Genomic DNA, 14,299 nt, shown 5'->3' on the forward strand with positions numbered 1-14,299 from the left:
TTCCTTTTTTTTTTTTAAAGATTTCATTTATTTATTTGAGAGATAGCATGAGCAGGGGTGGGGGAAGAGGGAGAAGCAGGTTCCCCTCTGAGCAGGGAGCCTGATATGGGGCTCAATCCCAGAACCCCGGGATCATGACCTGAGCTGAAGGCAGATGCTTAACTGACTGAGTCACCCAGGCACGGCATCTACCTGGGTATTCCTAAGGCTGCAGCTTGGCAGGCTGGGCCGTGGCTGGTGTGCCATGCACATTGCCACATCAGACATAGCTGATAGCAACCTTTGGCTCCCACATTTGCTGGAGGAAGGGAAGTCAATCTGATGTCCAGAGCACCATCCATGCAATCAACTCGGTCCACAAAATCAACTCATTTGCACCTTCTGCACCAGCCGCAGGGATGAGAATATTGTGAAAAGACGAAGGATAAAAACAATTATAATTAGAGAATGGGAGGTGTTTCTACACATCCATATAAAATATCCAAGCAGAGGAACTGAGACATAAAGCGGTATTAATAGTGGAGGTGGTGTCTGTGTTATAACAGCACATGAGCAAGAGCGGTGTCCCCCATCCGACAGCATCAGTATCACCTACAGACTTGTTGGAAGTGCAGATTCTTGGGTCCCATCGCAGGCCAATTGATTGAAAACTCTGGGCGAGGCCCAGCAATCTGTGTCCTCACAAGTCCAGGGGACTCTGATGCACCTTCGACCTCTGATTTAGATCTCTGACAGCCACTCTTCACTCAACAAACATGAATGTCTACACTTGTGTTCCGTTCTACAAGCACGGGTTCTGCTCTGCCTGTGACCACCTCCATGATGATGCCCAAGCTGCAAAGAAAGAAAAGATACAGGTGCCCATCTCACTTAGGAAAAACATAATTTTGATTTTACTCCACTTTCTTCTTGGCTCTCATTGATTGTTCCTTTCAAGTCCAGACACACTAGTATATACCTAACATCTGTAAGTCTTGTGCCTTGCTAGTTACGGTGGAGGCTCCAAAGGAAAGATATGATATGACCCCCAGCCTCGAGGAACTTAGAATCTCATCTAGCCAAATCAAACATGCGGGAAAGAAAGAGTGCCACGATAAGGTGTGGATTAAGTACTCGATTCAGTGATACAACCCTGAAGTACTTAAGAGTTTCTCCTTTCCTCTCTCTTGTCAAATGACTGTTTTACTCAAACATTTTGGCTTTGGCAGAAAATTCTCAAGAATGTGGCATGTGAGGGAAATAAGTATCACTGCTAAAAGCTTGCAGTTTGGTACAGGGTCTGTCTGTTTTGATCTTTATTCCTGGGGTGGGGCAGATTTCTCCTGAAGTCCTTTATCCCCCTTTTGGGGAGTTCTCAGGTAACAATAGTTCAAAGCTGATTTGAACAACACTTGCCTTATAGTTTCTGAGTTTGCCTAGGAGAATGGGTGTGAAATTGAGAAACTGTAAAAATTTTCAAAAGAGGGAAGAAGGTGGTCTTTGACAACTCTAGACTGGAGAAATTGACTTTGCTCTCCTACAAAATTTGCTGCATATGTATTAAATAAGTGATCTGCAACTGCATAAAAGGGTCAGCTTTGACAACTGAGAGCTGGCATATATTAACAATGAACAAATTAAAAGGAAGAATTCTTCACTTCCCCTCCCCACTGCAAAACGCGTTAGTTTTGTCAATTTGGGGGAAGCTGTAAACAAATTACTATTATTATTTGGGTTTAGATAGAATAGTCAAATAGCCTCTCAAATGTCTGTGTGAATACCCTGGGAAAGGGTAGGCTACTGGGGGCTTCATCAGGTTCCTAAATGGCTGAGCAAGCAAACCCAGAAGAGTCATTAATGGGCTGCGTCAAGCCAGACAGAGCCCTCTGATGTGCTGCCTCTCAAAGATCTGCCCTTGACCCTTTATTTGGTCATTACTGACCCAAGTACAGGCATGGAGGGCGTGACTGCCCAAGCGATGACCAACAGAATGAGGGTCCAAGAAGTTCACAAGAGGTTGAATGGTGAAACAAAGGTGACAAAATAACTTATGATGAAGATAGAGTCAACAATCCATGTGGTGGTTTAAGATACATGCACCAACACTGGTGTGTACATGCACTCAGGCTCGCACACTGAGGCATACATGCACATTTGTACACATGTGCTTCTACAGAAGGTGCTAGAATGGGGGCCCAGGAGTGACAGCGGCACACACGAAAAAGCCTTACAGGTTCTGGATGACAATGAGCAGGAACATTCAACAGATTGATATGGTGGCCCAAAGCTGATGTGATTGATAGAACAACAGAGCCTGGAAAAAAGACTATAAAATGCCCCTGCATGCAAGGCTGGCAGGTCCTACTGGGGGATACAGTGTTCAGTTCTGGACGCCATGATTTATAAGAGGCACTGAGAAGAATGCCATCTTTTCTTGATGTTGTTGGAAGACCCTAAAGTAAACAAAATGGAAACTTCTGGAAATGTGTCAATTCTAATTTCACAGGATGGCCAAGAAGTGGAGTTGAAATGCTCTTAAAAGACACTGGAAAACACTCTTGAACTTCTAGATAGTCTTTTTCCATCACAGGAACTTAAATGTAATAATCCTGAGAATAAAAAAGGCAAAATTACTCTACAGCATTTCATCAAAATACAAATGAGGTACAATTTTCTCTATAAAATTAAAGACTGCATTCCAAGGAACATGAATTTTCAAAAGACTGAGTGGTAAAGTTTGCAGTAAGAGATTTTATGGGCTGCATTTTGTCTCCCCTAAAATTCCCGTGTTTAAGCCCTCATCCTCAATACCTCAGATAGGACTGTATTTGCCAGATCGGGTCTTTAAGGAGTACATTAAGTTAGAATGAAGTCATTAGAATGGACCCTAATCCAATGGGACTGGTGTCCTTACAAGAAGAGGAAATTTGGATACAGACACAGGGAGAAGAGAGCCATCTACAGCCCAAGGAGAACGGTTGGAACAGATCCTTCCCTCATGCTTTCAGAAGGAAACAACGGTGTTGAAACCTTGATCTTGGACCTCCAGCCCCCAGAACTGTGAGAAAATAAATTTCTGTTGTTTCAGCCCCCAGGTCTGTGGTACTTTGTTACACAGCCTTAGCTGACTGATACAGAACTTCAGTGAGGGCCGAAGGTGGTGGCTGTCCTCTGGCACCAGCATTTGTCACTGGTCATGGGTGGATGGGTCCGAGAGTCACGAGCCCCTTCCCCCGCACTTTCCATTCCCGTGTGGCTGACCCCATCACTTGAGGGGGGTTCTGAAGGCCCCTGTCACTCCTCTACCAGCTTTCCAGTCCCTGGGCTTCAGGGAATCTGGGCATGTCCCTTATCACTTGGGACATCTCCACTCCATACCTGACTGAATTGTGACCACTTTATTTTTGGTTATTTATTACAGTGCTTGGTGGAGTTGTGTAGAAGTTTTAAGCTTGTACAAAGTCAAATTTATTCATCTTTTTCCTTACAACCTTTTTGAGAAAAGGACATAACTTTTCTGCACTTGGGCTTGAGGGTTTCATTACTGACTGAAGGTCCTCCGTTTTGGGCAATGTCCCGGGTCACGGGTGTTCCTGGTCAGGCTCACCTTGGGGAGGAAATCAGGCACTTTGGTTCCTCAGTCAGAAGTCAGGGAGGCCTCTTTGGGCTGGCTGGAAAAGGCAGGCAGGATGTGGAGCCTGTGCCTGCTGGCTGGTGGTGGGAATGAAAGAACAGTAGCTCTTGGGCAGCAAACAGCATGGCCTCAAGGAAGCCGCCAAGGGCAAGTGCCTGGTCCTCCATTAATCAGGCTGTAGCTCACCACTGCTTCCCTCATGGGAGAATTCTCCTGAGCCTTTCCTGCCTGAGGGACCCTGACATCAGCAAAGGCCCTTTTGGAGTTGAACAAGGACCCACGTGGGGAGACCAATCCCCGAGCAAAGGCCGGTGAGGTGGAGAGACTCCCCGCGTTGTTTAGGTTGTGAGCCAAAGGCTCCTTAAACCCGGTGTATTTAATTCTAGCAATTCCTGAATTTTTACGTTCGATTATGGATGAAGCCCAGAGCAGATCTGAAACAATTCTGGTCCCTCATTATCAGTAGAGGCTTCCTGCGGGGCAGGGAGGGTCGTTTTAGGGCCTACTGCAAAGTCAACATACTTCTAGAGGGTTCGGTTTGGCTCATTTTCGGTGCCTTTCAGATGCGCCAGTGCTGGGGGCACAATGCAGGTAATGGGGCTTATTAATTATTTGAGTTCCCACTCTAAGAGGACCAAGCAGATCTCTGGGAGAGGGATGAAGTACACATCAGTAGCCACATGGGTCGACAGAGAAGATTGTTTATTCCAAAGGGATGAAAAGAAAACACGAGAAGCAAGTGATGAAAAATAAAACTGCACGTATCTGACAGGCCAGACATGGGAGGCAGGCAAGGGGTAGGTTAATTTGACTGAGCCGGGTCCCAGCCCCCAGCCCACAGGGACACTGCAGAAGCAGGACCGCTCCAGCCTCGCAGCTGTTTTGTAGGAATATCCGGCAGGACACCCACTTCTACTGAAGATTGGAAGGAAAAGGGAGAAATAGATGTCACAAGGGTCTCCCAGACGAATTCACGTGACAATGATATATGTGAAAGTGATGGATTTTCAGTCCCCCTACTTTCTGGTTCTAGGAATAGTCAGATAAGAGACTGATATGAGGCAAAACTACATACTTAAGCAACTTTTTGTTTTATGATGACCATGTGGCTCATGGCGTCACTTGTTAAATGTGTTTCAAGTGGTTTTCTGTCTTTTAGTGAAGGTAAAATGCCAACAGGAAGCTGGCGATGGCTAGGGTATCCTGGTGCAAATATCCAGTAGTCCATGCTTAATGTGGTCCAAGGAAAGAATGTTGTGTGGACTAGATAATGTGTGTGTTTGTGTGTGTGTGTGTGTGTGTATAAAAAACTCTTTTTTTAGGTATTTTTTTAATTAAATTTTTTATTGTTATGTTAATCACCATACATTACATCATTAGTTTTTGATGTTATAAAAAACTCTATTAAAATATTAAGCACAGGAGCCCCTGGGTGGTTCAGTCAGTTAAGCATCTGCCTTCGGCTCAGGTTATGATCCCAGGGTCTCAGGATCGAGTCTTGCATCGGGGTCCCCACTAAGTGGGGAGTCTGCTTCTCCCTCTCACCCCCCCTCGTGTTCTCTCTCTCTCACTCTCTCTCAAATAAATAAATAAAATCTTTAAAAATATTAATCACAAACATTAAAGAATACAACTTAAACAGGATTTTAATTAGAGATTTCACTCTCATCATTGGCTCTTCTTACGTTTTTTTTAATTTTGCTCATTTCTCTCCGAGGCATAAATAGACCTAGGCTTTCAAAATTATTTTAGAATCAAAAACTCTCAAGGATTCAGATATTGTTGGGATACCTTAGGGTTTCAGAGCATATCAGTGTTAAAAACTCTTGCGTCCTTCAGTAAGATCTGAGCCTTAATGAAGCAGCTAAACATTCATTCATTCATTCATTCATTCGTTCATTAAAATTCATTCATTGACAGATATGGGCTAGGCACTGGGGAAATGATAGTGAACAAAATCAGGCATAGAGTCTGTTGTCACAGGGCTATGAGGCTCTGACTTTTAAGAGGGGAAGACACACATTAGCCCCATAATCACACATGAAAATGCCAAAATGACACTCTGTCTTCCTCTGGGGGTATTGAGGCAGGAGAGTCAGCTTCCAAGCAGAGGGAGTGGGCGTAACTGGAGATGGAACTGGAGATGGGGGCTTTGGGGCCGTGTTTAGGGATTTGAGATTTGATTCCCAGGCCTACAGGGGATGCTAAGGTTTGCATTTTGAAAAGATCAGTTGGTTGCAATGTGGACAACAGATAGGATTAGTGGAGGGGAGAAGAGAGAGAACAGTGGCTTATTTAAGTGCATTTACGACTAAGACATAGTATCTTGCCCTCTAGGGTGCTTTAGCAGAGGAGACAAAAATTAAGATTTAAAATTTGTTTGGTAGGGAAAATAGAGGAGAAATGATTAACTTTAGAGTTCTTATCATTAATAAGCATCAAATAACTCTTCTGTTTTCTTGTATTTCCGTGAGAGATAAAAATCCAGAGAATTCTCAGCAGGAGTTTATGTGGGAAAACCGGGCTCCACTCTAAAATCACTAAATAGAAAATTGTAAAACTTACTATCTCTAGGTTTCCATTTCCTTAAATCTATGATGTGACTTCTTGTCAAGCCCTCACAGAAGACATTTATGTGATAAATTCATTCACATTAAAGTGTGAAGGGCTGATAACAGTGAGATGCAGCTCCGTGAAGGCAGGGACCAGCGTCCCCCTCTTTATACCCTCAGGTCTGGTCTGCTGTCCAGGATAGAGTTATTCATATGGAAAGAAACTAGGTCACTTGTCCCACATGGCTTGTGTTTTGAAATAACGTGTACAATAATATACAGGAAGAAATTTCTAAGGGATGAATTTTAGACCATTTGGCATAAAGATCATGGAGATCATTTTCAGTAATATGGCCTTCCTGATAGTGATCAAGACAACCATGCCCAGGGCTCCCCCTTTTCTTTCCCGTATCCGATTTCCTATTGTCACTTCACAGCTCCCCCATCAACCCCAAGAAGGCATGAAACACATTTTCCTGTGTTGTTCACAGAATTAAATGCACAGTACTCCAGGTTTACGACCCAGGAATCTGGCAGCTATATGTTGCACCATTCAAAAGACAATTTGGGCTAAATATTTTGGGGAATAAAATGAAAGCACTTAAGATAATGTTGCTTAGGACAAGAATTCAAACCCGTAAATGGGGTTTTTTTTTGGCTCTAAGGTAATTAGCAGCATGACTCACAATGAGAATATGTTAACAATTCTCTCTCCGAATCCATGCTGTGGGCTGGGGGGGGGGGGGGCTTTTTTTTTTCCTGGATCCATCCCTGATCCCACTGCAGAGCATTCACTGATGGCAACTCCCAGATCTGACTCTGGAATATTCTCATGTCCTGGGCTCAATCCAGCAAGTATCTCACCAGAGGTCTTTCCTGAGGTCAAATAAGCATCAGCTTCGAGGGAGAAGGAGGTCAAATGACACAGCCCTCACATGGGGATCAGGCTGCATAAATAACAGTCACCCATGCAAAGCAGACTAGATCTAGGTCCTGCAGTCTTGGTGATCTGGCTTTACCACGATCAGCCAATCTCTTTCTTGAGCTCTGGAGTATATCAGGATGTCTGGTGGACCCCAATGGGACAGAAACTAGGCAAACAACCAACGTTTTTAGACCTTAAGATTCAAGAGTAAGATGAATGTTTGTTGTTGTTTCTTTCTTTGAATCAAGTTGACATAAACTTTGTTCTGGAGTCAGACAGACTTTGACCACTTGCTATTTCATAGTTCTCTGTGTCTAGATAGGCAGAGAAAAGAGTAGTGTGCTTTTGTTTTTCTTATCTAACTCTTTACTTTTCTTTGTCCTCAATTAATGGTGTAGAAAAAAATCATACACAATGCATCTAGTTAATAATTTGGCTGGGGACGCCTACTTTTAATACTTTCAGTTGACAAGTCCTATTGAGTCAAAGTAAAAACCAAGACAGCGGCCTCCATCATGGTGGTGGGTTTCTGAACAGACATTTGATTCTCCCACGATGAAATGATCTCATTAGAACGAATTCTTAAAATGTAAAAACAGGTTTATTCCCCGTTACTAGTCGACCTTGCCTGTGACTAGTTTTTCCAACTAATAAATTCTATTAGCAAACTGGCTCTTCATTTTCATGCCAGAAATGGTTTTGCTTATTTTCTTGTTTTTTTCCTTCTTCCCCTTCACTTTCCAACTCTTTTGCTCTGTTATTTCGTCCAAGTCATACATCCGTATAGAGTCTTCCCTGATTATTCAGGTCATGGTGATTTTACTCCAGGAACAAGATGATTTACCTCCACTTCACAGAGTTATGAAAAACAAATATGTCCCCATTCATTGGAAATAAAAGGACATCGGACGTTAAAAAGAAACCGCCACAAGTTTCTTATGTTAAGCTGAACATTTTAACTTGGTCTTGAGATGCTGCCAATTTGACACCATGTTTAGATTTTACAGAAAAACCTTACCAAGGGCCTGGCCCACGTGACTCTCCCATGGTTCCCTGTAGCCTGGAGAGCAGGCCCACCAGGCCTTAGGAGGAAGTGCGCCATTTACCTCAGGGACGCTGGGGTCCGGAGTAATAACATTCTATGTGGATCAGAAAGGTAGGCCAAGCGAGGGCAGGTCAGCAAAAAGGAATGAAGGAAGAAAAGCAAATTCAAGGGGAGGAACGACCAGCCCCCAGTGGCCTTATTATACGAATAGACTGCAGATAACTCCATCTTTCTACCACAGCGGTTCATAAATTCTGTCATCTTGTTAGCACTGTCAGAGTACTGACCTCACTTCCTCCATTAACGAGCTCACCCTATTTTGAGGGGAGATTCTTTAAGAGCACACAGTCCAGAAACACCTCATAAACAGCTTGTCAGCCTTGTGATTCTGGAGGTAATGAACTCCATGCCAGGGAGGGGAAGGGTGGTGGGTGGGAGACCAGCTGACCAACAGCAGAACAGGGCGCACAGATGTGCCTGGCCCAGTCACGGCTGGGGAGGGGCCAGCACACGACTGGGTTTGGGAAGGGGCTGGAGACAAGGTGTAATCCCATTTACCCAGAAAGGTGTCAGCGACAGATTGGTGACCTTCCACACAATCACTGGGCTTCTTTTTATTTGCTTGGGAGCTGTCTCTCTCCAGGAAGACAGAGGCAGGCTCAGCAGCATGCTCCTGAAAGAGCTCATTTGTGTAACACCCCCTCTGGTATTTCGTTTTTTGTTTTTGAGAGCTACTGGAAGTCTCCATCCATCTCCCCAGCGTCCAACCTGGTTCTCTTATCTTGGGCTAGATGGGGAAAACGGCTTTGAGTTCCCAGTGATCCAGGATGGATTAAATGGTCAAAAATTGGGGCGCCTGGGTGGCTCAGTCTTCAAGCATCTGCCTTCGGCTCAGGTCACGATCCCAGGGTCCTGGTATCGAGCCCTGCATTGGGCTCTCTGCTCAGCGGGAAGTCTGCTTCTCCCTCTCCCACTCCCTCTGCTTGTGTTCTTGCTTTGGCTCTCTCTCTGTCAAATAAATAAATAAAATCTAAAAAATAATAAATGGTCAAAAATTGCATTCTGCTTCTAAGAGCTTAAGTTTGTGTGAAGTGTCCAGTCTGGCCCTGAAAAGGAAATCTCGACTCTATAAAGGCAAGGAGAAGTCCCCGCGGCCAGCTTATGCACCGGGCGAGCTCCATAAAGTTGCTTTTGCTGACGAGCCTGGGTTTGAGTGCCTCGAGACACATGGCGTCAAATTATATCTAAAAACAAAGCACCTTGAAGGCCCAAGAGGACCCTGTGGCTCATTCGTAAGGTGTCTCCTCTTCCACCCCAGCGAGATATTTTTTACTCCTGCTGATTTACGCTCCCTCGGCAGACTCAAGGGGGGATGGAAAACACACTTTAGTGCTCGCCCTGGTGCCTTCAATGCACAGTGAAAACAGCTCGGTGGCCTGGGCCCAGGGCCCTTTCTTTCCTGTAATGGTTGGCACCAAAACCCTTCCCACACACACCATAATCAGAGCCCGCACACAGACGATGGATTCATCAAAATTCATTTGACGCCTTTGGGGGCTGGTTGAGGTGGGGAGCAGAGGCGGGCTGGGAGCTCACCCGACTCTTCTGGGTGCCTTTTCTTGACCAGGTGTACGAGGTCATCACTTATTTCCAGTTGCTATTTTGGTCAGCCCCATAAAAAATATCCCTGACAATTCTGAATTGCATGTATAAACCATTTTATGGCTGTTGGTCTTGTTGCTCTCTCCTCTCTTTCTCCCCCTCCTGAGGATCCCATATTTCCTCCTCTCTGCTGTATACAACATAAACATTTATCTTCTTGGACCATGTATTCAAAAAAAAAAAAGGTAAAGGGAATAGTAAAAATCCAGAGTCAAATGTGAGTGGCGGAGCTATAATTCTTCATGAAGTAGCAGGTAAGATTGATTGTCAAGGGTCAAAAGGCTAGGTCAAACTCCGCTCATTCGTCAGCTGAATGTCATTTTTGTTTTCCCTGTCACCAGATAGCTTTAAAAAAAATTGCAACTCCTTCCTCATTATCTGGGACTTGGCTCCTTTTCTGCCATCCAGTATTAATGAAACCGTGTGTCAAGCCTGGCCCTCATCTTCTGAGGTTCTTCTTCACGTCCCGCCTTCTTTTCTTAAGCACTACAGAGAAAGCACCATTTCAAAGGCCATTTTCTCCCACAGCCATGTTGGCGAACTGCCACTAGAGTAAGGATGATTTGTGAACACACGTGGGGTATAAGTGTTTGAATAAACAAAAATGTAATTAAATCACAGCAGGTGTAAAGCTCGTGACCCAATGTAATTGGATGGTGGCAATATCTTTGCATCTCATAAATAGGAAAATAAAACGAGCCGTGAGATCTGGAAGCCATCTCAAATTATGTGTCGTGTCTAAAGAAAACAAATTTTTCCCCTTGTAATTACAGCTGGTCACAACAACATAATGCAAAACCTAAAAGAACACATTGATTTCGCTGGGAACCTGACATGGCATCCACCGCGGGTCAAATGTAGGTTAACACTATCAAATAATTCCTCCTCCAAAAGATTCACTTAATTAGCTCGTGTTTACATTTCCTGAAGTGAAAGAGAACGATGATTAGTTAGATGGGGATTCATTTGTGAAGTTTTAGGCGTAGATGTGCCAAATGTTGTAAGTAAATCAGCTGATGGGGTAACTCTTGAAACACAAATTTATATCCACAGCTAACTTTAAACAATCACGACGAGTTCCTTATTTTGTAAGCCTGTACTGTTTTGTTTTCTATCCTCTTTGCCTCTAAATGGAGACCTGGACCAAAGTGGATTGATAAATCTAAGTGAGAGTTTTCTTTATAACAGTGACACTATTTGGACCAATCATCTAGTCTTCTCCACAAGCGTTTGTAATTTCCATTAGCTCGGCTCATTCCTATTGGATGGCAACTGTATGGTGTGACCAAAGTCTTACATGGGCCAGTGAGTTTCGCTTTGTTTCTATTTCCTGATCACGGGCCTGTAGTCACCACAGAAAGTCCTGCCAAGTATCTCAGGAGGCTGGAAATGAGAGGGCATGGCTGGATCGTGGTAAGATCAACATACGGTCTCCTTAGGGAGGAAAAATAATGACAACAGCAAACAAAAACCCTTGGTGAAATTCTAGGCTAATTTCAATTTACCAGAGATGATAATTAACTTTGAATATAGCATCTATTGATTTTGTAACAGTATGTTTGGTCCTTGAAAAATGGCCCTCGCAAAGCCATCCACTAGGTTCAGCTTGAAGAAGTTGATTAAAAGGAAGATGGCCCCGCCATGTTTAGAATCTGGAATATAAGAGCCAAAAGCTCAGAGAAAAAACAATTCTCTATGGGAGTAGCTTGCTAGAGAGTCTTGCCCAGCCAACCCGAAGGTTTTAACCCAGCCCCAGGGAGAGGCTTAAGGGGAAGCTGACTGGCTGCAGAGATAAGGATCCTGGGAGTGAGATTTGGATTCTGAAATGCCGGGTGGGCGGCCCCGGGGGCGGGAGCCGTGAAAAGCAATTCAGTCCATTCTCCAATAAGGAGACAGACTAGTATGAAAGGGGAAGCTGACAGCCCAAAATCTGAAAGGTTTGAAAAACAACTTCAAAATCCACATATACAAGAAAGGATCAAAAATAAACTTGATAAAATGTTATGTTAAAAAACATATACTTTTCCTCAAGTCGTCTTTTTTACCCTAACTTTGGATGGTGTTTTATTTGATAATTTCTAATAAAAAGAAATGGCTTTACATTTTGTTGTTGTGATTCTTATTCTTTGTAAGTTTCACCAGGACTACCCAGGGGTCAGTATGAAGGCCCAAGTCCATGTTGTTAGGCTAAGATGCCTTAGCAGCAACGCTGTTCACTCTGCTGAGAGTGACCAGGAAAAACAGGGGCCAGACATGATATAATAAATCCCATGAGGATTGTCCCAAACTACCAACAACAATGGCTTTGGTGAAGAGAAAGTTGGTACATGCTGAAAAGGGAGTTGCTGTTTATGTGTGAGTCACTATGCTGGAAGCTCTATATGCATTATACTGGTTTATCCTTCTTTGCCCTCATTACATAGACATTATTATGCCCCTGTTACAGATGAGGATGCTGCAGTTCCGAGAGGCAGGGGGATTTTCCTGGTGTCACAGAGCTGGTAAGAGGTAGAGCTAAGCTTTGAACTCAGGTCTGTCTTAATGCAAAGACCAGAGTCTTGACATTACATCTTTTTTTTTTTTTTTTTTTAAGGGAGCTCATTTATCGTCACTTTTCCAAATGTACCCAAAAAATTAGAAAATAACCCCCCCAATTCAATCCCCCCACCCCCACAACATTCCCCCCAACACACATAGTTTTTCACAAAACCACAAACATCAACTGGTCTTGGTATTTCCAGAAACAGTGCAGCTAAGAAACAGTTTAGAGAAAATTTAGCGGGATTCAGATTATATCCACTCTGTCCTCTCTGCCCTGAGAGTAATATGGCTCCCAGTCCTCCCCAATGGTCTTCCCATCTCTGGTGGACTAGTCCTTTCACAAAGTGGCATTTCTTGCTGCTGCCCTAGAGATCCTCCTGTGCCTTCTTCTTCCTCTTGGTTTTTTCTTCTTGAATTATAGGGGGATTTGTTGCCTCTCATTGTAGATAGCTAATAAAATCACTCAATTCACGGCCACCTTTGTATTTCTTTGGATTTAGCTTCCTGTTGGCTGGAGAGAAGTAGATGGTAGGAAAACCTCTGACTTCATATGGAGAAGGCACATCATTGGCTGTGGCATCCATCTTGGCTATGATAATATTTGGGTCTCTTCTGAGCTTCTCTGCCAGTTCTTTATTCTTAGGCTCCAGATTCTTACAGCGACCACACCAAGGAGCATAAAATTCAATCAGTACATCTTTATTTTCATCATTCACCATTTCATCAAAATTCTCTGCTACCACTACCTTTACCAGCCCATCATTGCTCTCCAGGATCGGCTCAGACTTCAGATACCTCTTCAGATTGCCATCAAAGTAATCTTGCAGGAATCTTTCAAGAGCCTTGCCATCATGTGAGAACTCCTCTTGCATGACAAACGTCTCTCCTTTTGCAGTTCTGATAGCAACAACAGGAACCTCGCCAGCGGTGCTTTCCAAGCCAAAATCAGAAAGTTCGTGGCTAAAGGTTTTGCGGCTAGCTACAGCAAAGCTGAGTTTGTTTCCAGCCTCTAGGAATTTCTTTGCCACCATCATCACTCTGTTTCTCCAATAGTTGGAACCTTTAGCATTCTTTTCATAGTCCACATCATAGTAAGCCACAAGTAAGTCCTTGCCCTGTATCAAATCTTTATTGTCTTCTGTTATGTGAGGGCAGATCCCAAAAATGTTTTCTTGGATAAATTTTTTAATCTTGGCACTAGTCCTTTTCTGTTCTATATATGCCTCTTATTGCCTCAAAGAATAAATATAGTCCACTGAACCGTCAGCATCATCACTCACAATTTAGAATTTGATTATAATCAAAACAAGATTAAGTAATGAAAAAACAAGTAAAACAAAAAGATAATTCAAAAGCTAGGTTTCTGGGGTTTTTTTAGTGTTTAAAACTATATCTGCTTTTTGATCTAGATAGACAAATTGTAGTAATTGCTATGAGGCAAGCCCCTTCCTGTTTACTCTATGCATGCCTTTGGCTCCAGAATTTTCCAGTTATCTATCCCCCCTACTAACAAGTTTCATACAGCTTCAGTTAATAAACATGGCTGCTAGAAAACCCCATTTGGTCCCTGCTGTGTTCAGAGCCCTGTGCTGGTTGCCATGGAGGATAGAGAGGCTCAGTGCTGCGTGCACCGCTAGACTACTGCTTCTCAATCCATGTGTCCATGAATCACCTGGAGATCTCAAGAAAATGCAGGTTCTGATTCAGTAATCTGGGCTAGGTTCTGAGAGTCTCCATTTCTAACCAGCTCCCAGGTGATTTTGGAGTAGCAAGGCTCTTGGGAACCAAATAATGACCACAGACAGGTAAGATTTAGATCATTACATGATTGACCCAATATTTTCTCTGTGTGTATCTTCTGGAATCTGAATGTGAAAGGTTAAGACTAAAACACGTGTAAGAGGAACTAGGTCCTAAATAGTAGAGAAGATGGAAAACCAGCACACAGTTAATGCGTACGT

General features: G+C 43.5%; 2 protein-coding genes across 3 annotated transcripts in view; both read right to left on the reverse strand.

Annotated features, from left to right (window-relative positions):
• POU6F2 (POU class 6 homeobox 2) overlaps positions 1–14,299 on the reverse strand; it is a 494,308-nt gene that overhangs the window by 158,918 nt on the left and 321,091 nt on the right. The window lies entirely within an intron of this gene.
• Positions 12,704–14,299, reverse strand: part of LOC113911802 (protein disulfide-isomerase A3-like) — a 42,996-nt gene continuing 41,400 nt past the window's right edge. Inside the window, 1 exon segment of the mRNA XM_035723380.1 lies at positions 12,704–13,563. Within this exon segment, the coding sequence (XP_035579273.1) occupies positions 12,704–13,563 (860 nt within the window).

Source organism: Zalophus californianus, chromosome 12 (genome assembly GCF_009762305.2).
Source record: "Zalophus californianus isolate mZalCal1 chromosome 12, mZalCal1.pri.v2, whole genome shotgun sequence".
Taxonomy (NCBI): domain Eukaryota; kingdom Metazoa; phylum Chordata; class Mammalia; order Carnivora; family Otariidae; genus Zalophus; species Zalophus californianus.